Consider the following 26,796-nt stretch of genomic DNA (forward strand, 5'->3'; position numbering starts at 1 on the left):
CATGTTGCGGGGGTGTATTCAGCATCATGTTGTATATGTATTTGGCTAGGTGTATGTAAACTTTCGACTTCAACTAAAACTAAATGTCCTTAGTTCAATCAAAAAAATTGTGTATACGTATGTGTAGTTTTATACAGGCAAAGTGTGTCTAGGATTTTCACATTGCCTGGAAAAGACCCATCTGCACTGTCTTTGATGATGTGGACAATTGAATAAATTGGGGAAGGGCACAATGTATGGAACATCAACCTACAGACACACAGTATACTAGGCTAGCACGTGTAGGCTACATCAGAATTTAATATTGAACTGGACAGTAATGATTTAGATTTAGTATGCTGTCGATTGAATATTTGCCATTTATAAAGGGGGTTCTCTACTTTGATAATAATATATATTGGTTTCTGATGAATAAGAGTAGAATCACCACCGTTGACACTGGATTTAATTGCGCAAGCACTACTGAGCTCATGGAAGCTAGGCTACTCTATGTGATTCATTCTCTGCACGTTCTCTGATCCGTGTGACGCTGACGGTGGTCATTCTCTGCACGGTCTCATCTTTGTGATACTGAGAGTTCTCTATCAAATGCACATAAAACATCCATCAATCACATTCACAACAAGATTACGTGGTTTAAAGCCACATATTTGTTAAAAACTGGTTACAACTGCACAAAGGCTCAGAGATTACATAGGTTATGTAATAACAAGCTAATACAGTACTGTGAAAAACAGTCAGTTCTCGCGATGGGTGTATCTTCCATCTTGCCACGTTCGAGCGCTGACGTAAAACGGTTATGTCTAGATGGAATACAGCTTTTGTCAAATGAATGTCAAAAATATATTTTTTTGCATTTTAGCTAACCCTAACCTTAACATAAGTATCCTAAACTGCTACGTTAATTATACTAACATGCTGCGTAAGTTCTTCTAAAAAACTGCCGCACACTAGGAGCTCAGATGCAATCATTTAATAACCTAATAACCAACGTTTCGACAGACAAGCTGTCTTCTTCAGCGTAGTTGTCATAACCTACGAAAAGTCAATTTTGACAAAAGCTGTATCCCTTATAGTTAAAACCACATAAAGGGGGGATAAACAAGGCGGTTCTAGCCTGCGGGGGTATCCCAATGACTGTATCCATACGATTGAATAAGACAACCACCCCTGAAAGCGAATTGGACGAGATTTTCCTTTTCTCCGCCCACCTTGTCTTCGTGAAGCTCGCACTGGCTGAGGGCGCATTCACTAAACAGCAGACGGGGTTGCTATGGGCTTCGGGTTATGAGGGCAGAGATTTGATTTCTATTGGGCCACCTTTAGTGCAAGAAATTGAGAGTGAAGCTCGTTAATTTTGAATTTGCACATTTCTACTTGAATTCAAGCAACTTCGAATAGCCATGGCCCCGAAGAAAAACGCACGAGGACACAAAATGAAAGGTTCGTAATTTTAGTAGTGGCAGTGGTGCATGGAACCAACCTTCACTTAGCTGCAGAATGGCTTTAAAAGTTAATCGGGGGGCAATATTGACATTTTCATTTAAGCATTGCAAGTTAGCCTACAACAATACGATATAACAAATACAATAAATAATACGAAGCCTATAAAACTGGAGAGTATGTAGCATAACGTCAACAATATACCAACAAAGTAAGCCAGCAATTGTGCCCCTTTTTACGGAACCATCAACTGTACAGTACATTGTTTCGAGTTATAGTAAACAACACAAACAGTGTCTCTTTATATCCAGATTTCAGACGCTTTCCCTATCTTACTATACATACTATTCATGACAGGGCATTTGTTCGATTTGAAAAATGTTCGTGCAATTCGTCAGGTTGCAAAGAATAGTTTGCACGACCAAAGCCCGTGCATTTTAGATTGGCTATGGTATCTGTATCATCTTGTGCTCACGTATGACAATATGTGTCATTTTACGCAGCGAGACCAATTACAATATCAACCTCGTAGACTTCAGCGGAAACGGCATCAGTTGCGCGTATTGTTCCCCCCCATTTACTTTTCCTTCATTTCTCCCAAGTGCTCACGTGTCAATAGTGGGAGAACGTGGGAGGGGTTACACGTGGCTTATATCGTCACTGTTGCGAACCAGGACCCATATGGATCCCTTTGAAATTATATGGACACCCCTTTTTCTCATCGCAGGACCGCTCCCCAAGTTATCGAGATGATGAATTATATTGGCATGGGCTAAGCTCCCTGCTTTAAACTTTCTAAACTATTGGTTTCAGGGCAGACTGCAAGGGGGTGCTTGTACAAGTCATGCTAAATATTGGGCCCCTTTTCAAAAACTCCAGTGTCATTGTGACACGTGTCCTTAGAAAAGTTTACCCGAAATTTTATTGTATTTAAAAAATAAATATATTTAACCTTTATTTAACCAGGCAAGTCAGTTGTTTTTCGTAGACATCTAGTTCTTGTAGACTTATATAACCTTAGAATGTGTTGCACAAAGGTAAGTAGATTGTGGCAATCTTCTGTTACTATCAGTGTTTCAGTGCCCCACATTTTTAGGCTACTTCCATAACTAGTTTTTCTTATTCATCTGATATAGAACGCAGCATTTATACCATGTTTTGTTACACTTTCAAAAAGATGATAATCATCAGGCGACTATCATGCAAATCGATCATATCGGTGTGAATATTATGGTTCCTGCCATAAGGGAACGTTTAGAAGTCATCAAGTAAGCAATTGCAAACTTTTTATCAACTTCAAGTGGTTGCAAATGAGTTGAAGGTACACACTTTGCATGTTATGCATGATCAAACGGTGGTTGTATTAATAAAAAGTCCTTTGGAACATTATGTACTGTTCTTATCGGAGCGTTTCACAACTCAAGGCTCCTCCCCTTACATGTATGTTGAAGTTGTACAGGGGCATATTCATTAGGTGAACTGTTCAGGAAGTTGCTGATAGTTCAGGAAGTTGCTGATAGAAATGTAATTTGTAGAACTGACACTATTCAACAAGAAAGACGCATCTGTGATACATTTCTGTTAGTTAACATGGGTTATGTTGCACCCCCCCTGAACAAGCCTCATACTCACTTCCCAACATCTGATGACTACCAACTGCGTGCCTATAGCTCCCGTGTGGCACAGTGGTCTAACAGGCTGACTACACCTCTCGTGTCGAGTGCGCGAGCATTGCAAAATAAAATTTGATATCTATATTATTCAATAATTGCACCCACACTGCTCGCACGCATTGCCAAGGGCTAAAATAGAAGTCAGTTCTATTTCTGACGCAGATTGCACTGCAAGTCCTGCCTCTCCCATTTCCTCATTGGTTTATAGAAGCAGGTACCCATGTGCCATCTCCTCATTGGTTATACCCACATGGCTGACTGAAAGACAAACGAGGTCAGTGACGGTAATGCACCTAATTTATGAAAGTTGCCAATCGCAATATAAAGTCAAGAGAAGAAAAGGCCTGGAAGGAGGAGAGATGACTAGAAACGATTCGGTTGACCGTTTTATGTGTGAATTAATTGGTGGAGTAGAGGACCTTGTGCATTTCAGGTAAAATAACAACTCAAATGTTTATATCCCAGGACAAATTAGCTAGCAACAGCAAGCTAGCTAAATAGGACAAATTAGCTAGCAACAGCAAGCTAGCTAAATAGGACAAATTAGCTAGCAAGTGCAAGCTAGCTAGCTAAATTGCCATAAATGTTTAATGCTTTTCGACCTGTCCCCAAATTAATATAATTGAACCTGCTTGCCGTGATCGCATTTGGTGTGGGAGGACAAAATACATTTGTGCGCGATGGCGCACAATGGGGCATGCGCGCAGCCGGGATTGGGTTCCGTGTAAGGCACTGCATCTCAGTGTGGGAGGCATCACTACAGACACCCTGGTTCGAGTCCAGGCTGTATCACAACCGGCTGTTATTGGGAGTCCCTTAGGGTGGCGCACAAATGGCCCAGCGTCATCTGGGTTTAGCGGGTGTCGGCTGTCATTGTAAATCAGAATTAGTTCTTGACTGACTTGTCTAACTAAATAAAGTTTACATTTCAAAAATAATTTAAAGCTATAGGGACTTATTGATGCCTCAACGTGAAAGCTATTTCCTAGTTTCCCTTTCAACATGCTGCATTTATGTAATAATACAGAAGAAGTATGTGGAAGTCAGTTACTATACTGTATGACCAAAATATAAAAACAGCTGTTCCTTTTGAATCTGCATCCTTTCAACATATTGTTTGTTCAGAGGTTGGATTGTCATTGATATTCTACACAGTGTTTCTATTGACATGCCATATTTTATTATGCCTTGTCATATTATTATTTATAAACAATGAATTTGCTCCCTCCAGCCTCTTCTCTCAGCCTGATGGTTTAATTGGACGAAGGCCACAGAACTGGTAAAGGCAACAACTGACATGTGACCTTGTGTGTTTTCTTTGCATTGTATCTCCCACCCCCCAAACTAAATACTATTCTTAGTTAGGGAATAATCTTGCATGTGTGGTGTGAGCTTGTTTGTAGGGGATGTTGTTTTGCTTGCCTGTTCTGCTTTGGATTTTGCACCGAGCTGTACAAGAGTTGTAGGACTGAAAATGTTGTATAACTGATGAATGAGGGTTGTGAACATTTTGCACATTCTTGTCAGCTATGCTGAAGTTTTTTGGTTTGTTGCTCTCACTGATCCTTGAGTTAATTTTTACTGCTATTGAATTGATGGCACCGAAGTATCAGTATTTGAATAAGTCAATTTGCCCACTTTATTACTAGAGTCCTTTGTACAGTATGTGGTCCTGCTGCGTCTCAGAGACCGGACTCTGTTTGTTCAGTTTGCACTATGGTTCTGAATGTCTTTGTTCTACAGACGTTAAAGGACACAAGCATGTCTTTATGGAGAGTCAGTAAGGTGGTTTTGAAACGATTTAGGCTAATTGCTTTTAAATTGTGTCTGGCGCTACATCAGCGAAAAAGCTTCATTTTAGATTTCAACTGAGCATCATAGTTCATTTCCTGATGCTCCCACATAGTCCATAGAATGCTGTTATGTTACTGGTAATGTGAGCAGTATCTCTAAAGGTAACTTTGGTTATGAATGGAGGCTGGTGTGTTGGCCCTATGTGCTTGAAGGAAGTATTTAGCAGCATCAAATCAAATGTTATCTGTCACATGCGCCGAATACAACAGGTGTAGATCTTACAGTAAAATCTGACTTACAAGCCCTTAACCAACAATGTAGTTTTAAGAAAAATAAGTGTGAAGTTAAAAAAAAAAATAGATAAGTTCAAAATATCCAATAGTTAAAGAGCACCAGTAAAAAAACAGCAACGAGGCTATATACAGGGGGTACCGGTACAGGGTCAATGTGCAGGGGCACCGGTTAGTCAAGGTATTTGAGGAGGGGGACGTGTAGCCATTTGATTAGTTTACCCTGTATCTTTCCTGTATCTGGTCTGGGAGTCTCTTCCACTCCCCTTTCTGTGGACTTGGTAACTTGTGACTGGCCCTTTTAGCCAAACCATGACAGTGTATGAAGTAACCAGGTGGTATTAGTTGGGAAACCAAACAGATCATGATTAAATCAAACTGGCCTTGTGTGAGAGCCAGGGGGTGGGGGAGTCGAGGACGGTGGTAACATTATCTTGTCAATGTGACCACATGCACCAACTTAAGTCCCTAAAATCGAGGTGTGCGTGTGTCTGTGAGAGAGAGAGAGAGAGAGAGAGAGAGCATGTGTTTGAAAGAGAAGGGGACTGTGTCAAAGCAGACATTCCACAGGATCCTTATGCAAGCTCAAACAGAACAACATACCCACAAATGACACCAGCAGAGAAAGAGAACAGAGAGAGCGAGTTTCTTACAACTAACTACACAATTAAAAAGGAAGTAACAGTATTCAGTTGGTAGTCTGTCTGTGGCCAGAAACAAGTCTGGCCAGTGTGAGTGAGGGGGTATGTCTCTCCAGAGAGAGTCGGTAGGGAAGGTTGTAGTAAACGCTTCGGCAGCAAAAATTGGATTGATACAGAGATTAGCATGGCCCCTCTGAAAGGATGACATGCAAAATCCGTAAACGCCTGCACAAATGGCTTAGGGGCTTTAAAACGTAGGTCTGCTAGATTAGGGCTGCAACCTTTTCAGGACTGTCAGTACCCATGTTCCAACGGGGAATGCAAACAGTTTAGACAGTTTGTTGGCATTTATTTTTAGGCTCACTTGGTAGGCTATTTTCATTCTCTTGTAATCTTGTGAAGGCTAAGTGTTTGAAAATGTGAGCGAGTAGCAAATACCTTATGCAAAACAGATGCAAATAGTTTTATTATTGAAAACGGATAGTAAAATGTTTCCTTGTACCTTTATTTAACTAGGCAAGTCAGTTAAGAACAAATTCTTATTTACAATGACGACCTACCCCGGATGACGTTGAGCGCTGCCCTATGGGACTCCCGATCACGGCCGGTTGTGTTTCAGCCAACTTATCATCTGCCAATATCCTGTTATTTCTGTATTCTGTATCAGCTAAAAATATGTGTATCACTTATACAGTACGCAGGCTTTTAGCATGTCCCCTTTTACACTAGGGCTGGGCGATTTTTATCGAATCAATTTGAATTGATGTTTTTACAAAATATTCCAAATGCCTTGTTTAGCAAGAATAATGTTTTTCTTTCTGTTTTTTTTATGAGCGATTGTCTTGATTGTTCTCATGTTTTCTTTTTGGTCTCGTCTCCTTCGCTTCTTCTGTGCTGTGTGCACCTTCCCATTTACACCAGAGATCTGTATGTAATGAGGTGATGCTAGGGCAGGGCGGTATACCGTTTTTTATGATATACAGTGTGTTTGGAAAGTATTCAGACCCCTTGACTTTTTTTCCACATTTTGTTACGTTACAGCCTTATTTTAAAATGGATGAAATAGTTATTTCCCCTCATCAATCTACACACAATATCCCATAATGACAAAGTAAAAATCCAAACCGGTCCGTGCATCAATACTGGTTGGTAGGAAGGTAGGTATTTATTTATTTATTGTAGGTCGGCCGATTAATCGGAATTGCCGATTAATTAGGGCCAAATTCAAGTTTTCGTAACAATCAGAAATCAGTGTTTTTGGGCGCCGATTTTTTAAATTTTTATACCTTTATTTAACTAGGCAAGTCAGTTAAGAACACATTCTTATTTTCAATGACGGCCTAGGAACGGTGGGTTAACTGCCTTGTTCAGGGGCAGAACGGCAGATTTTCACCTTGTCAGTTCGGGGGATCCAATCTTGCAACCTTACAGTTAACTAGTCCAACGCAATAACGACCTGCCTCTCTCTCGTTGCACTTCACAAGGAAGCGCTTGTTACGCGAATGCAGTAAGCCAAGGTAAGTTGCTAGCTAGCATTAAACTTATCTTATAAAAACAATCAATCATAATCACTAGTTAACTACACATGGTTGATGATATTACTAGATATTATCTAGCGTGTCCTGCGTTGCATATAATCTGACTGAGCATTCAAGCATACAAGTATCTAAGTATCTGACTGAGCGGTTTTAGGCAGAAGCAGGCGTGTAAACATTCATTCAAACAGCACTTTCGTGCGTCAAGCATTGCGCTGTTTATGACTTCAAGCCTATCAACTCCCGAGATGAGGCTGGTGTAAATTAAGTGAAATGGCTAGCTAGTTAGCGCACGCTAATAGCGTTTCAAACGTCACTCGCTCTGAGCCTTCTAGTAGTTGTTCCCATTGCTCTGCATGGGTAACGCTGCTTCGATGGTGGCTGTTGCCGTTGTGTTGCTGGTTCAAGCCCAGGGAGGAGCGAGGAGAGGGACGGAAGCTATACTGTTACACTGGCAACACTAAAGTGCCTATAAGAACATCCAATAGTCGAAGGTTAATGAAATAGTCCTATAATTCCTATAATAAGTACAACCTAAAACGTCTGAGCAAGGAACTTAAACATTAGCTTTCTTACATAGCACATATTGCACTTTTACTTTCTTCTCCAACACTTTGTTTTTGCATTATTTAAACCAAATTGAACATGTTTCATTATTTATTTGAGGCTAAATTGATTTTATTGATGTATTATATTAAGTTAAAATAAGTGTTAATTCAGTATTGTTTTAATTGTCATTATTACAAGTACATTTTTAAAAATCTGCCGATTAATCGGTATCGGCTTTTTTGGGCCTCCAATAATCGGTATTGGCGTTGAAAAATCATAATCGGTCGACCTCTAGTATGTATGTATGTATGTATGTATGTATGTACAGTGCCTTGCGAAAGTATTCGGCCCCCTTGAACTTTGCGACCTTTTGCCACATTTCAGGCTTCAAACATAAAGATATAAAACTGTATTTTTTTGTGAAGAATCAACAACAAGTGGGACACAATCATGAAGTGGAATGACATTTATTGGATATTTCAAACTTTTTTAACAAATCAAAAACTGAAAAATTGGGCGTGCAAAATTATTCAGCCCCCTTAAGTTAATACTTTGTAGCGCCACCTTTTGCTGCGATTACAGCTGTAAGTCGCTTGGGGTATGTCTGTGGCAAAAGGTCGCAAAGTTCAAGGGGGCCGAATACTTTCGCAAGGCACTGTATGTATGTATGTATGTATGTATGTATGTATGTATGTATGTATGTATGTATGGTTGAAAGAATTTCAAGAGTGTGCGAAGCTGTCATCAATGCAAAGGGTGGCTATTTGAAGAATCTCTAATATAAAACACTTTTTTGGTTACTACATGATTCCATATGTGTTATTTCATAGTTTTGATGTCTTCACTATTATTCTACAATATAGAAAATAGTAAAAATAAAGAAAAATACTTGAATGAGTAGGTGTTCTAAAACTTTTGACCGGTTGTATGTATGTATGTATATATGTATGTATGTATGTATGTATGTATGTATGTATGTATGTATGTATGTATGTATGTATGTATGTATGTATGTATGTATGTATGTATGTATGTATGTATGTATATACGTACGTACAGTGGGGCAAAAAAGTATTTAGTCAGCCACCAATTGTGCAAGTTCTCCCACTTAAAAAGATGAGAGAGGCCTGTAATTTTCATCATAGGTACACTTCAATATGACAGACAAAATTAGAAAAAATATCCAGAAAATCACATTGTAGGACTTTTTATGAATTTATTTGCAAATTATGGTGGAAAATAAGTATTTGGTCACCTACAAACAAGCAAGATTTCTGGCTCTCACAGACCTGTAACTTCTTCTTTAAGAGGCTCCTCTGTCCTCCACTCGTTACCTGTATTCAAAAGTGACCAAAACATCAGCCAGGAAGCATAGGAACTGAGAAGTGGTCTGTAGTCACCACCTGCAGAACCACTCCTTTATTGGGGGTGTCTTGCTAATTGCCTATAATTTCCACCTGTTGTCTATTCTATTGGCACAACAGTATGTAAAATTTATTGTCAATCAGTGTTGCTTCCTAAATGGACAGTTTGATTTCACAGAAGTGTGATTGACTTGGAGTTACATTGTGTTGTTTAAGTGTTCCCTTTATTTTTTTGAGCAGTGTATATATATATGTATGTATGTATGTACACATACACACACAAGTAATGGACATTAGACCTGGAGAAATTTGTCCTTTGGTCTGGAGTCCAAATTGGAGATTTTTGGTTCCAACCGCCGTGTCTTTGTGATATGCGGTGTGGGTTAACGGATGATCTCTGCATGTGTATTTCCCACCGTAAAGCATGGAAGAGGAGGTGTGATGTGTGGGTGTGTTTTGCTTGTGACATTGTCAGTGATTTATTTAGAATTCAAGGCACACTTAGTCAGCATGGCTACCACAGCATTCTGCAGTGATACGCCGTCCCATCTGGTTTGGGCTTAGTGGGATATAATTTTTTCCCAACAGGACAACAACCCAACACACCTCCAGGCTGTGTAAGGGCTATTTGACCAAGAAGAAAAATGACAGAGTGCTGCATGAGATGACCTGGCCTCCACAATCCCCCAACCTCAACCAAATTGAGATGGTTTGGGATGAGTTGGGCAGCAGAGTGAAGGAAAAGCAGCCAACAAGTGCTCAGCATATGTGGGAACTCCTTCAAGACTGTTGGGAAAGCATTCCAGTTGAAGCTGGTTGAGAGAATGCCAAGAGTATGCAAAGCTGTCATCAATGCAAAGGGTTTCTACTTTTATTAATCTCAAATAGAAAATATATTTTGATTTGTTTAACACTTTTTTTGGGTTACTACATGATTCAATATGTGTGTCCAAACTTTTGACTGGTACTAAAAAGTACAAATAAAAGCTAGGGGCGTGAATCAGAAAACCAGTCTATTTTGTGTGACCAATATTAGCCTCATACAGCGCGACACATCTCCTTCATATAGAGTTGATCAAGCTGTTGGTTGTGGCCTGTGGAATGGTGTCCCACTCCTCTTCAATGGCTGTGCAAAGTTGCTGGATATAGATGGGAACTGGAACACGCTGCCGTACACTTCAATACAGAGCATCCCAAACATGCTCAATGGGTGACATGTCTAGTGAGCATGCAGGCCATGGAAGAACTGAGACATTTTCCATAGGAAAAATCCCACTCCTCTAACAATAGGGGGAGTCATCCCAAAATCGAGAAGGCCGATGACACGCTTAGGTCCAAAATAAGCTGATAAAATGCATTGGGCTTATTTTGGACAGATTTTGATGAGTGAAACCTTGCCTCACCTCTTCCTCTCTGTTTATACACACACACAGCAACCCCCCCCCCCGCCACTCCCACAACACAATGAGAGGTCATTTCTTCCTCCCCGACAAAAAGTTTTAACTTGCTATTTGCATTTGAGGTTTGGTCCATCAGAATGGGTCATAGGCCACTTGATTTCAACATCTGAACAAAGTGGACAGGCTAGCCTGCTGTTCAAACAGTTGGAGAAGGACAGAACGGTGTGTTCATAACAATTCAACTGTTCTGCCTTGTTAACTAGCAAATAGATCAAAGTTGGCTAAACTTAGTGTTCATTTTCCATAATGCCAGCTACAAGAACTAAATGTGCATTATACATGGTGCTGGTTAAAATTGTAACAAAAAGGGCATTTTCATGGACAGATTTGAAAGCCAGATCAGTGATTATTGCAACTATTTTGATAAAATAATGTAATTATTCGTGGGTCTTGTGTTTGTGGAAGGCTTATTTAGCCTAAGTATAATTTCACAAGCCCTGAATTCATTAGATTATTGCTGACTGGGCCTCTCGAGTGGTGTAGCGGTCTACGGCACTGCATCGCTAGTGCTAGAGGTGTTACTTACAGATCCAGGTTCGTTCCAAGGCTGTGTCACAACCGGCCGTGATCGGGAGTCCCATAGGACGGCGCAAAATTGGCCCAGCACCGTCCGGTTTGGGGGAGGGTTTGGCAGGGGGGCTTTACCTGACTCATTGCACTCTAGCGACTCCTTGTGGGCGCCTGCAGGCTGACCTCGGTCGTCAGTTGAACAGTGTTTCCTCCGACACATTGGTGTGGCTGGTTCCCGGGTTAAGGGGGTGTTAAGTAGCGCAGTCTGGCGGGTTTCGGAGGGCGCACGAGTCAACCTTCGACTCCCGAGCCCGTTGGGGAGTTGCAGCGATAAAACGAGATCGAAATTGGGGAGAGAAAAGGGGGTAAAATAGACCCAAAAAATAAATAATAATAACTAAGATTATTGCTGACTGTTTAAAGTGCAGTGTATTTGACCTTTAATTGTACAACAAATCTTATTTAGAGATAACATTTTTAAAAATCTGTGAATAGCCCATAAGTTTGAAAAGGCCATATTTTACACCCCTGCTGGCTTACCCCTACTCGCTAACCACTAGCAGCCTTAAAACACCTCACTTATTAGCAGTTCATCACATTAGCATTTCTCGTATTGTTACACAAAATCAAGATGAACCTTTACCATCATAGTAGACATTGAACATCTATAACCAAACTGGCTAAAACTCTGTTGTTAGCTGTCAGTGCTATAGTTAGCCACATGCTAACATTACTAACGTTTTACTCGCAGTAGTAACAGTAAATCCAGATAATGGCTAACACAAACATTGGCTACCATGATCTCCTGCAAGTTATATTGGCCAATAAAGATCAGGCAGTTCAGCAGAAATAAATATCTTGGAATAAACTGACATTAATCTGATTTGGTATTTGAACTTAATTTCTGTAAAACGTGCAGTGTTGGAGTTGTTGTAGCTTGCTATCTAGCAAGCTTATTCCATCCCCAAACACCTGCTAGATCCGAGTGGGCTAGTTTGTTTTGCATGGCCCGGTGCTCTTAGATAGCCAGCTATTTTTTTATTTTGATCAAATAGGAACATAACTCTATGGACACTTTAGTACCTCCCGATTGGCCAACATCACCGATGCGACCAGTCGGCTGTTCCTTTGTTGATGTCAAAGAAGCAATGTATTGTTGGAGTTTTGATAAATGGAATTCGGATTGCAAAAGAAGTGTTTAATAAACAAAAAATAAGCTTAAGCATAAGAATATAATCAATCTATGCTGTTAGATTTGTGGAGTCTCTCTCTCGTGCAACCTTTCCTTTTAACATGACCAACAACTTTCCGACCAGGGTTGTGACAGCGCATGACATAGTAGTTTGTGTTTTCCTGTGTTTTATATTTTAATGTGATTTCTAGGACCGGGATGGTACCAGTATTGCAACTAAGTATTGCAACTATTTTTTTCCATGGCAAAAATGATAACACAGAAGCAGAGCTCTCTTTGGTCCTTTCAAAACAATAAAATACTGTATGTTATAGCTTGGAAAATAAAGAACTGTGAGACTTGATGACAACATAATGTTTGTTTCCAATGTTAGGGATGTTTTCCTAAAGAAGTAAAATCCGCTTTGTGCTTTGTTTCCTTGCCACGATACTAACAAGTATTGCGATACTAGTATCTCCTGGCCCTGGTGATTTCCATGTGTGCTTGGCAATGTGAGGCCCATTGTGCGTTTTGCTTTGATTTGTGGTCATGTGAGAGATATTCTGGATGAGCAACATTTTTACTTTACCCTCTTTTTCTCTCTTGTGATATCCAATTGGTAGTTACAATCTTGTCTCATCGCTGCAACTCCCCTACGGACTCGGGAGAGGCTAAGGTCGAGAGCCATGCGTCCTCAGAAACACAACCCTGCCAAACCGCACTGCCTCTTGACACACTGCTCGCACCAATGTGTCAGGGGAAACACCGCCTGACTGACGACCGAAAGTCAGCTTGCAGGGGCTCGGCCCGCCACAAGGAGTCACTAGAGCACGATGAGACAAGGAAATCCCGGGCCGTTAAAACCTTCCCCTAATCCGGACGACGCTGGGCCAAATGTGCACCGCCTCACGGGTCTCCCAGTCACGGCCGGATGTGACAACAGCCTGGGATCGAACTGCGATGCTGTGCCTTAGACCGCTGCGCCCCTCTGGAGGCTTGGATGAGCAACATTTAACACATTGGCAATAACCCAGCTCCTTCCCCAAAATACACACAATTCTTTGCAGCAGATTTGCTTTGTACTCTACCTATGTCAGGCAGGTGATGTACGTTTGTGTTTGTGAATGACGTCCCTCAATCCCGAGTGTGCAGAGAAGTTTTGAAATGACTCTACTCTCTCGGAGAGCCTGCTTAAACCGCCCATGTAGGTCTAATGAGTATCCCCCTGGCAGCCAAGCAAAGTCCCTGAAAGTCTGCCAGGATTTACATGGGCTGTGGCCTGTAGCCTTTAAATCCCTCCCCCTCAGCCCGCTCCACCACACGGTAGTGTGTGAATGAGTGTCAGCCAGTTCACTTAGTGAAGCTCTCCCCTTCTCTGCCTGTTGCTGTTTTATTGTTACTGTGGTGGGAGGTAAAAATGACAGCCATTTTTTTATGATCCTTTGAATCCCTGGGGTTCTGTCCTGAGGGATGCCGGATAATGTCACATTGGCATGGCGTTAACACCGCCTCTCCATATCAATGCCTGAATGTCTTCTGGTGGACGAGCAGACAGCTCTAAAAATAGCCCTATTAGCCGGTTCAGGTCCCATATCGGGTTCCTGCTGAGTTTGCCTGGAACAAATAGAGGAGGGTAGCTGTTGCAAAGGGGTTTGGGGGAAGGATAAGGGAGATAAGACTCACTGAAGCTTTTCCCATTCGGACGGGTCAGGGACGGTCTGCATGGATGGAAGTGCCGATAGTCAAGCCCACCCCGGTGTTGGAACCCGCGGTGGTTGTCGAACACACAGAAGGTAGATGGAGCGATGTCATCAGTTAACAACCTTCTCCGGAATGAGGGTTACTTTAAAAGACATTGGTTCAACCCGTGAAATGTTCCTTTTTTGGTGATGGTGGACAAACCGTTGTGATTATGAGGGGTGCACATCTGGGCGTTTGTTATACTCAACTGAGGCATGATGTGGAGCACGACACAGCTCTGTCGATAAGGTCATAGGATTGTGCCTAGTTTTTGGATTAGTTTCGGTGCAGATGTGGAACCACTTTATTGAACTTTTGGAAATAAAATCTCAAACTGTAGTGTGTAGATGAGGTTTGCATGAAAGTGAAGTCGAATGACCAATGGTTGCATTGATTATGACTGATGGCATTTGGAGATTTTTTTCAGGACTATTCATATCAAAAAAATATAAAGAACTGTCAATGACATAAGCAGGTGCTGTGTGTCTATATATGGTGTCCAGTAAGCGTTTCACTGTTACCCTACACTTGTTGATTATGAAGCATGTGACAAATATCAGTTAATTTGATCTGTATGTGTGAAATGGTTTGACCTAGCTTTAGGTTAGCAGACTCTGCACCTGTTCATTATTCCACTGCCGTCTCTTCGAATATACTGTTGTTTTTACCCATACAGTGCTCTGTGTTCAGTGTCAACAGAAACCTGAATGATTACTCCACTGCTTTTGTATTTTTGCCTCTCTGGGGACCATACTGAATTCTGAATTCAGTTACTTGAAAGCTCTAGGCCTCTGTTCAGGCCTCTTGAGGTTTGCAATGTGGCATTCTTTGGTTTTCATGCTATATATAGGCAACATTTTATCTACTTTTTTGTTTGTTGTAAGTATCAAAAATGTGGTCAGTGGCTTATGAGGTTTATCCATTCTTACCCATTTAACTTCCCATTTTATATCTCTGACTGCAAAACAAAACAAAAAAATGCTTAAGTCATCAGTAATATCGCAAGATATCTCTTTGCCGTCAGCTTCTTTTAACCACAAAAGCTTTCTGATTTCTGGAACATTTAGGCCTAGGCCTGTATTTTGACCACCTTACACCTCAAATGGAACACATTGCATTTGTGTGTGGCTCATGTATACACATGTCTTTATCCTGTATAGTATTAGTTTCAGGTCTGACTCTCTGACTCATCTCTCTCCCACCCACCATCACAGAAGCCAAAGCACAGCTGGCCAGTAAGAATGGCAAGAAGCCTGAGGTAGCAGGAGGAAGCTCCTTCTTCACCTGGTTCATGGTTCTTGCCCTCCTGGGCGTCTGGACCTCTGTGGCCGTCGTCTACTTCGACCTGGTCGACTACCAAGGCGTCATCGGTAAGTGACACCTTAAAGGAGCAGTGCAGTGGAAAATGTGATTTTTCCTGTGTGGCCCCTCTCTCAGGCCACTCCCAGACAGTCCTAGCAAAAGTCTTGCTTGAGAAATTGCTTTTTTGCCAAGAAGCTGTTTTTGTTTCTCTTTGGCCATTTCAATTGAAAGAAATCAAAGTAAGGTACTTAATTGTAACCCAGAACCCATTTGATATTGAGATAAAAATGGCTTCATTGAACCTTTTAACAGGAAACATAAATGCTACAGTACTGTAGCAGGGCTACATTTCCTGCTAGCTACAGCAGTCTGTCACAGTCAGTTGGTAGAACCTTCAGCCTTTGCTACAGTCATGAATGCCATTGAGGACTAACCCAAAGTGATACTGAGTGCTTTGATGCATTTTAACATTGAACTTTCAACTTCTCAACCATGACGTAGTTTTATCTATAGTGCATGTGTGCACTTGCTCAGTGTGTGGATCTGAATATGTCTGTTTACTAACTCATGTTTGGATCTCAAATTGATAGTTAATCATTTATTAATCTTGCAAATATTTGTATTTCTCCAATGTGAATGTTTTTGTCTGGTCTTAATCTTGCATGCAGCCAATGCAAAGGACTTGCACATTAAGCTCTCTGAGACACTGCAAGGTATGATATTTGCGCCCATGATCATGCCCCCAAATAACCATGAGACTCACCCGCCCTCCAGTCCCAATTGAAATAATCCATTTATTTCCCATACATATCGTCTAATCACTTGCTTTTGACTAAATTCTTATTGCAAGAAAATACAACATTTTTAAGTTGCATTTGTCATAAAAGAGATGTAACCTTTTTTTAATAGTCACACTGTATTTTTTTAATGATGCAAAGCTGGCAAAATAATATTTTGAATCATTGCTTCCTTGCTTTTTTATGCTGAGCTAGTCATGTTTATTTAAATAAGACAGTGTGGCTATGTTGTGATAGGGGTTGGAACCGGTTCAGGGAACAGTTAATAACGTTCTTTTACGTTCGGGGCATTTTTTGGGGGTCCCACAAACGCAACAACTCGCATGTGCCAAAGCCCTCACTCTGTCACTCAAATTTATTCCAGGGTCTGCCTGCCAGCTGAAAAACTTTGCACGCTCTTGTGTGTGTGTGTGTGCGCAACTTGCCTCTCCCCCTCCGAAGCTTAGGCTACTGTAACCTGTTGACATTACAAGCGTAGTTCAGAAATTGAGAAGATTTTTAATTAGAGAAGAATGGATTCACTTTTTCAGTGCTAGTTATGGATAATATAGTATCACGTTTCACATTGGATATATTAACTACTACAAGTTGAGACACGTTTTTAATTCTGCACTAACAAGCTCGTTAACTAGCTAGCTCTGGTCCAACTCTCAGAAGTTGAAAGACATTCAAAGTTCCTCTGTAGAAGCCGTTCCTCTCTAGGTGTAATTCTGTGGGTCTAATTCCGATAATGCATGTCATAAGATGCCCAGTGCCTTAAGCCAATCCTCCTCCTCCACCCACTCTCGCTCTCTCCCCGCAAAATTTCAGTCCCATCTAGCGCCCTACACTTGATTGTCTATTGCGCATTGTAAACAACTATTGCTACGCAGCCAATAGCACCCAGGCCAAAATGACTAGGCCTATACCGTGCACGCTCCATAGCAAGTGCCTGTATCCACATTGATTGGTGAAGTAATTGAATGTCAGGCTAATGTACATTTTTGTTCGAATTGGTTCAGGACTTTTTTATTTTTCCGGTAGGAACAGAACAAAAAAAAGATTGGTTTGTTTCAGAACGAAAAATGTGTAGCTCATCATTAAAACATTGAAATGCTAACATGTTACTATAAGGCTAATCTCTCATGGGCAGATTCTGCGCGTAGGCTCATGCTATTCTCGGATCCCGAAATTGAGATCCGAACGGACTTGGATCTGTGAAATTCCCAGCTCACAGGATCCTGTTATTTCTTTTCAAAGTTAGTATCCGATTCGGATCTGAGGTGGACCAGATCCTACCCAAAATATATCAGATGAATCGGATCCAAATTGGGTCGGGTCTGTATCGGACCCAAATGGATCTGAAATATTAAAAATGGCACATTATTGCTGCACAAGCCTTGTCTGGCAGGCAGTGAACGTTAAAGTTTCACATGCATTTTCTGTTGTCAGCCTATTTAAAATAATTGAGTTGTGGTCTACACTACAGCTTAGTATTTTGATAAATTACATCCCTAATTTAGAAAGTTGACACAAGAAGGGAAGGGGGTGTATGTGTGGAGAAGGCTCACTAGTAGGAACATCTCTCTCCAGAATGCCCTCTGTCTCCCGCTAATTTGTGTGCATTTATTGTTTCATTACGTCAATTGTTTGCTCTTTGTTAATGTTTGTTTAAAGAATTGCTTGAGCACGTACAGAAGTGCCTGGAAGTGCACTGAAGGCATTCTTTCAAAAAGTATACTCTGCCATTAGACTTTATATGGGCAAATAAAAATGAAAGTTTTACGTCTACCCAAGTCTGAGGGTGGTTTTAATTGTATCAACACGCCACCCAAGGCTTTTACTTGAGACATATTGTTAAATGCACTAAAGAGGAACAATGAGCAATCTTGAGGGAACCCTATTTGAGTCAGGAAATTATATTCATATTGTGGGTAAGATGAACAAAACCTTGCAGAGAGCATATCCAACTGACAACCTCTTCGGGGAAAAAAAAAAGAACTATTGGAACCATGACTTAAACATAACTGATATTGGCACAAGATGCAGAGAATGTTGGGGGGGGGCAGCAGTTTCCTTTTGCGAGGGTGGAGACTTCTAACACACATAGACCCAGAAGTTTATCACACAGCTGACCAAATTACACAAGATTTAACTTCTGGGTTAACCAAGTTTTGATGTTTTATTACTTTATTATGTAACCAGATTTACCAGAAACGCTAATATGACCATTCAAAAAATTACTCATGATAATATTGCTTATCGTAGAAATAAATAGCAATACTTCTGGAAATGCAGAAATGAACAGAGATGATTATCCTCATCCTCATCCAAGAATGATAGCAATTAACATACTGTTTTTGTTATTATAATTTCAATGCTAATATCCCCCTTCCTATGCTATTTTCATTGCGTGGGGTATAGTAACCCACCCCCATTTCACCATACATACCCAACCCCCACTGACCCGGGGATAAAGACTAACTCCAATTACTTTACTAGGTCAACTTTCGTCCTATGATGCTGATGGAGATGGTGACTTCGATGTGGAGGATGCTAAAGTACTGCTAGGCAAGTTCATCGATTTGAACTGGATTGTTATTTATTGACGTGTGTTTGTGTGATTACATAACTGATTTGGGTTTTCTTTTGCATGACTGACTGGTTTAAGCGATCTCTGCCACAAGATACTATTTTAGTCAATTCTACCAAACTGGACAATGAATCAACAAAGTCTGCATGTGCCTGTTGTGAAAAGGGGTTTCGAAGTTTGATTCCATACTGACTGTTGCGTTTCACTTCCACTGACATAACATCCAGGGGCTATTGCTGCATGCTTTAAGAATGACTCAGTCATAACAAAGACTTCTGTGTTCTCTCATCTCTAAGTCACTTGTTATATGATCTTAAAGTTGCTCATTTCTTTCTAATCAAAAGGGAAGAACCTACTTCAGGAGTGTTTGGTCCAATGAGTTGGTTCCATGTTCTGGTACTCGGTCTACTCTGCTGCTGTCTGCCATAAAGACTACTGCTCTGCTTTGTCACCCAGACCACTGCCTGTCTGGCACAGCTGTGGTCACTGCTGCTAGTGATAGATTCTATAGAGTCCCTCTGAATGCCCGCCCACCCCCCTCTAGGCTATGCTATTGCTATTCTCTCCTCTCTTTAGTCTCCAACCCTGCTTCATGCAATCTTAGACCTGCATAGTTTCCCTCGCTGCCTGACCTCGCTTAAAACTTTCCACCCTTTCCTTTCCTCCCTTTTTTCCCCTGCTCTACCACCTTTTTGTCTTCTTTCTTTTTCTCCCTCCCTATCTCCCTTTCCTTGTTTTCCCCTCTGTTTGCGTAGGCCTGACCAAAGATGGCAGTCAGGAAAGGTCGGACTCCCTCGAGGAGGTCCCGGATATGTTAGTGGAGGAGGGCTCCGATTGGTTTCAAGGCTTCTTCACCTTCCTCTATGGCCTCATACACCCGTTTGAGGATGAGGAGGGAGCGGCGGAGGAGGAAAGTGCTGGCACTTCTCAGACTGACTGGGTTCAGGGAAAGAGTTGTGTGATCTTAGGCCTCCACAACCAGCAGGCCTTGCTTACCATAACCAGTAGCCAGATCCCCCGTGGCATGAAGTCCCAAGTGGACTTGTTGCTTCTTTAGACTTGTTTCCCATTTGCTTGAGATGCGTTTGTTGAAAAACACTCTGTAAAAATCACCATTCCCTGGAAGAATCATTTGAAGGGTTAAGTCGTGTAGATGTTGACCCGTCAAGTCTTTTTTGAAGATGTTTGACGGTGGGACGAAGACTATGCCTTCAGGATTTTTGCAGCAGTTTTAAATGCCAGCCAGCTTTTCTATGGTGTGCATTTCCACTTAACAGACTGCAAACACCCGATTTTATGCAATGAACAGCTGCACTTGGGTAACAGATCGGTTCTCTTTTTTCCAACCACAGTACTGCATGCCCTAGGGCCCTAACGTTAGCACATTTTTATCCACTTAGCAGGAATTATATTTATACTTTTTTACTTTAGTTTGACCTTTCGTCTAAGTTTTTACTTTATTGAAAGTTTTGTGGAAGATTATAATTTTTCTTTATCAGTGAAGCATTCCCTCATTATCATGTTTATTTTTCTGTTGTCCATATTAGGATTACCATTCATGTTCTGTCTTTGTTGGTTTTTTAACGTATTCAGGTCTGCTATTTGTCCCTAATCCCTGTCTTCATCATCCATTTTGTTAAACACAATTAAAAACGTGTTTTTCAGATGATTTATTCGCTAAGGTTTATGTGTTTTTTTGTGAATGTTCTTTTTTTCCTTGCATGGTAAAGTATAGATTTTTGGGGGGGGATGAAACTTTGCACATAAGATATTTAGAGACCGGCTTGCTGGAGCACTGCACAGGTGTTAATCATTTCTTGTTAGCTGTCCACTTTTGTTAAAGCCAACCCTTTGAGAAACTAGCTTTCGACTGTTCCTTAAACCAATTTTTTAGACGTCCTGGGACAGGGTTAGGAAATATGATGTTGCATACTTAGTCCGAGGTGGTTTTGGAAAAACGTGCTCCCTGATGTGGAGGATTCCATGCTTTTTGAGCCCGACTATGAGTTCAAGGACTTTTACCGAATTCCACACTCCGTGGACCTTTTACCTGCTTTGAGACGCAGATCATAACCTGAACCCCAGATCTCTGAAATGGGTTAATGCTGACTCCCACTCGCCCTAAAGAGACTTACCCAGCTAGTTTAGATTTCAAACTCTAAACATGCGGTCTATAGAGGGAACTCAAGAAATTCCAGTCATTTGTGATGGTATGTATGGTCAAAAATGTGTTGTCTATGACAACATTGAAAGCAAACGAAGACAGGTTTCTTGTAAATACTCGCAAACACATGTCTGGCACAAAAGGTTTAAGGAATGGCACTGTCAAAGATACAATAAACCTGCTGAGCAAGCTTTTGGGTGGAATCCATTCGGATTTCGTATTGGCTTTCACTCATTTAGAGGCTTGACTTAGTACTCAAGTACAATGACCAAGCATTGACCGTATAGCTAGGAACAGGTTGAACTGGTGAGATTCATGCTCTCGTGTGAAAATAAGTCATAGTGGCTGTAGTAGATTATGTCGCCGCAGCTCAAGCGGGTCATGTAATACTTAACTGCCCATTTTAAAATAGAACTAGACAAGTGACCCAATTTGGTGAGGTGTGGTCATGTTGCGTGCCCTTTTGGGTTATTAGCATTACCCTGTCAAACAAGCCCTGAAGGACTTGATGTTGCTTTTTAGTTGTCGGGGCTGGCGAAGAGGCAAGTGGAGTATGCGCACAACCAGTGACTCCTGGATGGCCATTGTACAAATGGTGCTTTGACGCCCCTTTTGATTGTGGACAACTGTAAAAATGTATTTCCAGGTGAACAAAAGAAGAGCAGTCGCAGATAAAGTCAATCATAAATCAATTTGATTTAATACAAGTTGCAACAGGGAGACAACACCAGCCCAAGACGCTTGTAGGAAGCAAAAAACTAAAGGCAGTGACTGTCAGCTGCTACAGAATCATTGTTTCACAGAATACAATAATAATCAGTGTCCTCGGTCCTTGTACCTCCAATCACTATCAACAGATATGAGTTTAATCCATAACATGTGACCAACCAGTGTGTTAAAAACAGAACACTGGATATCATGTGTATTACAGAAAGGGAAAAATATATACATTTGCTAAACATTTTGTTAATCACTCTAAACTGAATATGAACTTTACTCATCTTAAATATTTCCATTGCAACTACCTATCTATTGTTTGGGCTTTGATGATGATTGGTCTTTGGCACCATTGACAAATATGATTCCAAATGTATTGATAAAGTGTAAAATGAGTTATACAGTAATGTCACACTCACATGGTCATCATTTCCAAGTCATACTCTTACAAGTAGTGTAATAAAACCATCAGAATAGGAGGTACGGGTAAACACATGCAATCGTGAATGTGTGGCAGGGGTCCACAGTGTGACCATTTTACTTGTATTTTGCACCTAAATATTTTGCTGTAAGACCTGGAATTGTATTTAGGAGCACCAGTGCGCCTAGAAAAATGAAGGATTCTAGCTTTATTACCTCAAAATATTTTGGATTGTGCTCCCAAATTTCCTGGTGTGCTCCTACATTTTTCAACTTAGGCGCACATGCTGCTTGTAAAAATGGTCAGCGTAGAGCCCTGAATGGTAGCATCTGTCCGTCCGCCTTTTGGGTTTGGCATGGGCATGTTTTGAGTTGTCAAATTTTGTTCTGGTCATTTTTGGATATTAGTTTTGCCTGGTGTTCATTAGTAATGGTCACAGTAAGTAATGGTCATTGTTAGATTCTAATGCCATGTTCCTTTTGAAAAATATCAGATGAACCTCGACCCGATCAGAAAAGAGCGAGACACAGAGGTACTTCACCTGCTCCCCTTTTTTTATTCTCTCTGCTGAGAGCAAAACTTCAAGCAGCTCTGAGTAGCCGACTACGCCACATGTCAATTTTCAGATGCGTGAATGCATGGCATTCCATTCATGGAAAGCAGGTCTGCTAGTTAAAGAAACCTGTATATTCTGCTAAAGTTTTGAAATAGAACATTGCTAGGTTAGTATTGATTTATGTTGGTGGTCATAGTTTTTTTTTAAATCTTCTTAGCCAGCTTAATCGAACCAGAATCTCCAAAAACAAAGGTCAAGAAAAAAGAGGTGGCTACTGAGACCAAAGGTACTTTGTTGTGGATGAATGTCCAGATTGCTTTGTAGTCTAGTCCATGCTCTCAACATGTGTTGAAGCGTTTTGTCTGCTTTTCCATGTTATCAACATGCACATTTAGTTTTTTTTGGGAGGGGGGCTGTAACTTAGAATCTGTTTGAGGTCTGGCTGGTTTTAGTTTTGTTAATTCGTACTGAATTTGCCCCTGATTTCGTGACTTCACCCGCAGCCACTATTTGGCAATGCCAGACGAGGGGTGGCCCAAGTAGATTCTGCCTGCATTATTACTAACAATACTCCATGTCAAAGGCTTTACTATTAGATTGTGAGAGAAAATCTTAGCCCCATCCATGAGTGAGCTTGCCACGGGCGTCAATGAAAGCTAAGAGAGGTACAAGACTTCCCTCCATCTGTTATTGGTTGAGCCTGGTTTTGTTCTGTTGTAACGGTTGCTCTCCCCTACTATAGGCAAGCTCTGCGATTCGGCTGTTCCTATTGGCGGTTGAGCACCAAGCAGATACACCAGTCTTACTGAGACTATATCCATATTTTAACTATTTGTTTTCCTAAACCTCAGATGAAAATCCAGGACATGTTTCCAAGAGAAAAGCCAAAAAAGGTATTGCATGAGGATCAGTGTGGGTTCCAGTGTGCAGTAGAGTTTGAGCTATGAAGATCTTGCTTACCATAGTTCTAATAACCACATTGGGATCTTTTGAATTTAAGTGTACTAGTAGAAAGAATATGATTGCTTCTTGACATACAATCATGAATTGGTTTCTAGCCGCATGCTGTATTTGACTACCCCTTTTGTAGTTATAAGGTATTTGGTATGAAATAATTGAAATCCATCATGTCTGCGTGGTGTGCTGAGTGTAATATTGGACAACATCATATAACTGTTGGACCAACTGAATCCCATCTGTGTAGTAAAATGTGTTTGACCACAGATGTTGTCTGGAAAGCGAAACCTTTCCAAAGTGCAGCAAAATGCCAGTTGTTGTTATCCTAACATACCCCGTCAGCAAATCCAATTACCCAGGGTGCTTTGCAACCTACTAAACGCTTGAAGTGTGGTCAGCAATATGCTTGCGTTGTGGCCCTAGCAGCGAAAAAACTGTCAAAGCCGCTAAATGGTATTCTCGTGTCCCAGAAAACCCTCTTACCAAAGACGTGGGCTGGAAGCTGAGGGAGGCCCTGAACCAGCAGCTGGCCATCATCCATGAGCGATTGGAGGCCAAAAAGATTGCCAAGATGGCGCTGGCCGAGGTGAGGAACATCCTGGCCAGGGAGAAGGAGAAGGTCCTAGGGGTGACGAGGGACGAGGTGGCAAAGAAGGCTAAGGTGGCAACGGCAGCTAGGATGGAGGACAAGCCAGAGAAGGGGGAGTTTAAGAAGGCCTTGGGCAAGATTAGGAGAGACAAAGAGAAGGAGGGAGAAAATAAGAAACAGGAGCAGGGCAAGAAAGCTAAGAAGAATGCAACAAAGCCAGACAAGAAGTCAGTGAAAGAGGTGAAGGGTAAAAGGGTGGAGGTCCCCAAAGACGCCAAAAATAAAGAGTCCCCCAAAGCGGCTGCTAAAAAGCTCAAGATGTCTGATAAGGGGGTCCGGAAATGATGCTAAACTCTTCACACCTGCACTGATGTCGGTGATCTTTCACTCCCTCTGCTGACACAGATGTTAAAAGATTCAGGTGAAACACCACCTGTGAGAGGTCTCCAGTGACAGACCCCTGCGAATGGGAGTAGGAAACCCCATACTGTGCAGGACAGCCATTTCCGCAATGTATAGTGCATAGTGTTTTAGCCACTTCCTGCTTGTGGTAAAAATCATAATGCTGTCCTCTATAGAAGTATGAACTGGACAAGGAAAGGCGCCAAGAGGATGGCAAGGTGCTGTAAGCTTAGTTTCAGATGTGGTTTAGTTTTGTGTTAATTTACATCAGAAAATATAGCTTTATTTAAAGTCGCTAGACAAGATATTTGTAGAATTAGACAATGATTTATTTTGCATTTGGTGGAGAAGTGGATTTGAAAGGATCAGCTATGTGCTTGTTCTTTGTTAATAAAGTTGCTGGATTCTTGAAGGTTTCCTGTTTTTTAATACTTTTTAATAAGATGTTTTGGTGTTACACAAATGGCCAATTGTATGCATACATCCACAAGGTTTGGGTTAGACAGTGTGCCTAAATGGGCATTCCCTCCCAGTCGTTTGTATTGGAATACTCTTTCCTTTTTCTTTTCTCCCCTGTCTTGTTATCTCTTAGCACTGCAGACCTCACCTTTTCACAGCATATCAGAACACAATACCAATTCAGTGTTTAAGTGCAAATGTAAACCCAAATCAGTCTTTCAATGTTATATTATTGTTTTTAATTATGTTAATTTCTAAAAGTGTATGCATATGACCTCCTAGACCTAAATCCCAATGTACATTACTGTATTGTTTCTAGCCATATAAACTCAGCAAAAAAAAAGAAACGTCCTCACTGTCAACTGCATTTATTTTCAGCAAACTTAACATGTGTAAATATTTGTATGAACGTAACAACTGAGACATAAACTGAACAAGTTCCACCGACATGTGACTAACATTAATGGAATAATGTGTCCCTGAACAAAGGGGGGTCAAAATCAAAAATAAGTCACCAGCTGCATTAAGTACTGCAGTGCATCTCCTCCTCATGGACTGCACCAGATTTGCCAGTTCTTGCTCTGAGATGTTACCCCACTCTTCCACCAAGGCACCTGCAAGTTAACTGACATTTCTTGGGGGAATGGCCCTAGCCCTCACCCTCCGATCCAACAGGTCCCAAACGTGCTCAATGGGGTTGAGAGCCGGGCTCTTCGCTGGCCATGGCAGAACAATGACATTCTTGTCTTGGTGGCATTGTTATGCTGGAGGGTCATGTCAGGATGAGCCTGCAGGAAGGGTACCATATGAGGGAGGAGGATGTCTTCCCTGTAACGCACAGCGTTGAGATTGTCCGCAATGACAACAAGCTCAGTCCGATGATGCTGTGACATACCGCCACAGACCATGACGGACCCTCCACTTCCAAATCTACCCCGCTCCAGAGTACAGGCCTCGGTGTAACGCTCATTCCTTCGACGATAAACGCGAATCCGACCTTCACCCCTGGTGAGACAAAACCGTCAGTGAAGAGCACTTTTTGCCAGTCTTGTCTGTTCCAGCGACGGTGGGCTTGTTCCCATAGGCAACGTTATTGCCGGTGAGGACCTGCCTTACAACAGGCCTACAAGCCCTCACTCCAGCCTCTCTCAGCCTATTGAGGACAGTCTGAGCACTGATGGAGGGATTGTGCGTTCCTGGTGTAACTCAGGCAGTTGTTGTTGCCATTCTGTACCTGTCCCGCAGGTGTGATGTTCGGATGTACCGATCCTGTGCAGGTGTTGTTACACATGGTCTGCCACTGCGAGGACGATCAGCTGTCCGTCCCGTCTCCCTGTAGCGCTGTCTTAGGCGTCTCACAGTACAAACATTTCAATTTATTGCCCTGGCCACATCTGCAGTCCTCATGCCTCCTTGCAGCATGCCTAAGGCACGTTCACACAGATGAGCAGGGACCATGGGCATCTTTCTTTTGGTGTTTTTCAGAGTCAGTAGAAAAGCCTCTTTAGTGTCCTAAGTTTTCATAACTGTGACCTTAATTGCCTACCGTCTGTAAGCTGTTAGTGTCTTAACAACCGTTCCACAGGTGCATGTTCATTCATTTTTTTAATATATATTTTTTTACCTTTATTTAACTAGGCTGATCTGTGAAGTTATTTGGATTTTTACGTATTATCTTTGAAAGACAGGG

The 26,796-nt window shown here is 41.5% G+C and overlaps 1 protein-coding gene across 5 annotated transcripts; it reads left to right on the forward strand.

Moving 5' to 3' along the window:
• Positions 1-1,231: 1,231 nt before the first annotated feature.
• On the forward strand, positions 1,232-25,243 carry LOC112260387 (triadin). Of its 5 annotated transcripts, XM_024435440.2 has the most exons (8): positions 1,232-1,443; positions 4,348-4,395; positions 15,385-15,540; positions 18,751-18,819; positions 22,637-22,675; positions 22,917-22,985; positions 23,551-23,592; positions 24,127-25,243. In XM_024435440.2, exons 3-8 carry the CDS (start codon positions 15,462-15,464, stop codon positions 24,588-24,590), a joined length of 762 nt encoding a protein of 253 aa, XP_024291208.1. In that variant the 5' UTR covers positions 1,232-1,443; positions 4,348-4,395; positions 15,385-15,461; the 3' UTR covers positions 24,591-25,243. The 5 variants fall into 5 exon arrangements, with proteins under 5 accessions (XP_024291208.1, XP_024291205.1, XP_024291204.1 ...); XM_024435437.2 differs by lacking the exon at positions 4,348-4,395 and having other exon boundaries at positions 24,127-25,234; XM_024435436.2 differs by lacking the exons at positions 1,232-1,443; positions 4,348-4,395 and adding an exon at positions 14,057-14,223 and having other exon boundaries at positions 24,127-25,224.
• The last annotated feature ends 1,553 nt before the right edge of the window (positions 25,244-26,796 follow it).

The sequence above is a fragment of the Oncorhynchus tshawytscha genome, linkage group LG10 (assembly GCF_018296145.1).
Source record: "Oncorhynchus tshawytscha isolate Ot180627B linkage group LG10, Otsh_v2.0, whole genome shotgun sequence".
Lineage (NCBI taxonomy): Eukaryota > Metazoa > Chordata > Actinopteri > Salmoniformes > Salmonidae > Oncorhynchus > Oncorhynchus tshawytscha.

Coding starts and splice junctions, on each gene's coding strand:
- LOC112260387 (XM_024435436.2), top strand. CDS start 14,157: ATGGAAGTGCCGATAGTCAAGCCCACCCCGGTGTTGGAACCCGCGGTG. Junction 15,541..18,750: donor CGACTACCAAGGCGTCATCG/GTAAGTGACACC, acceptor TTACTTTACTAG/GTCAACTTTCGTCCTATGAT. Junction 23,593..24,126: donor CAAGAGAAAAGCCAAAAAAG/GTATTGCATGAG, acceptor CTCGTGTCCCAG/AAAACCCTCTTACCAAAGAC.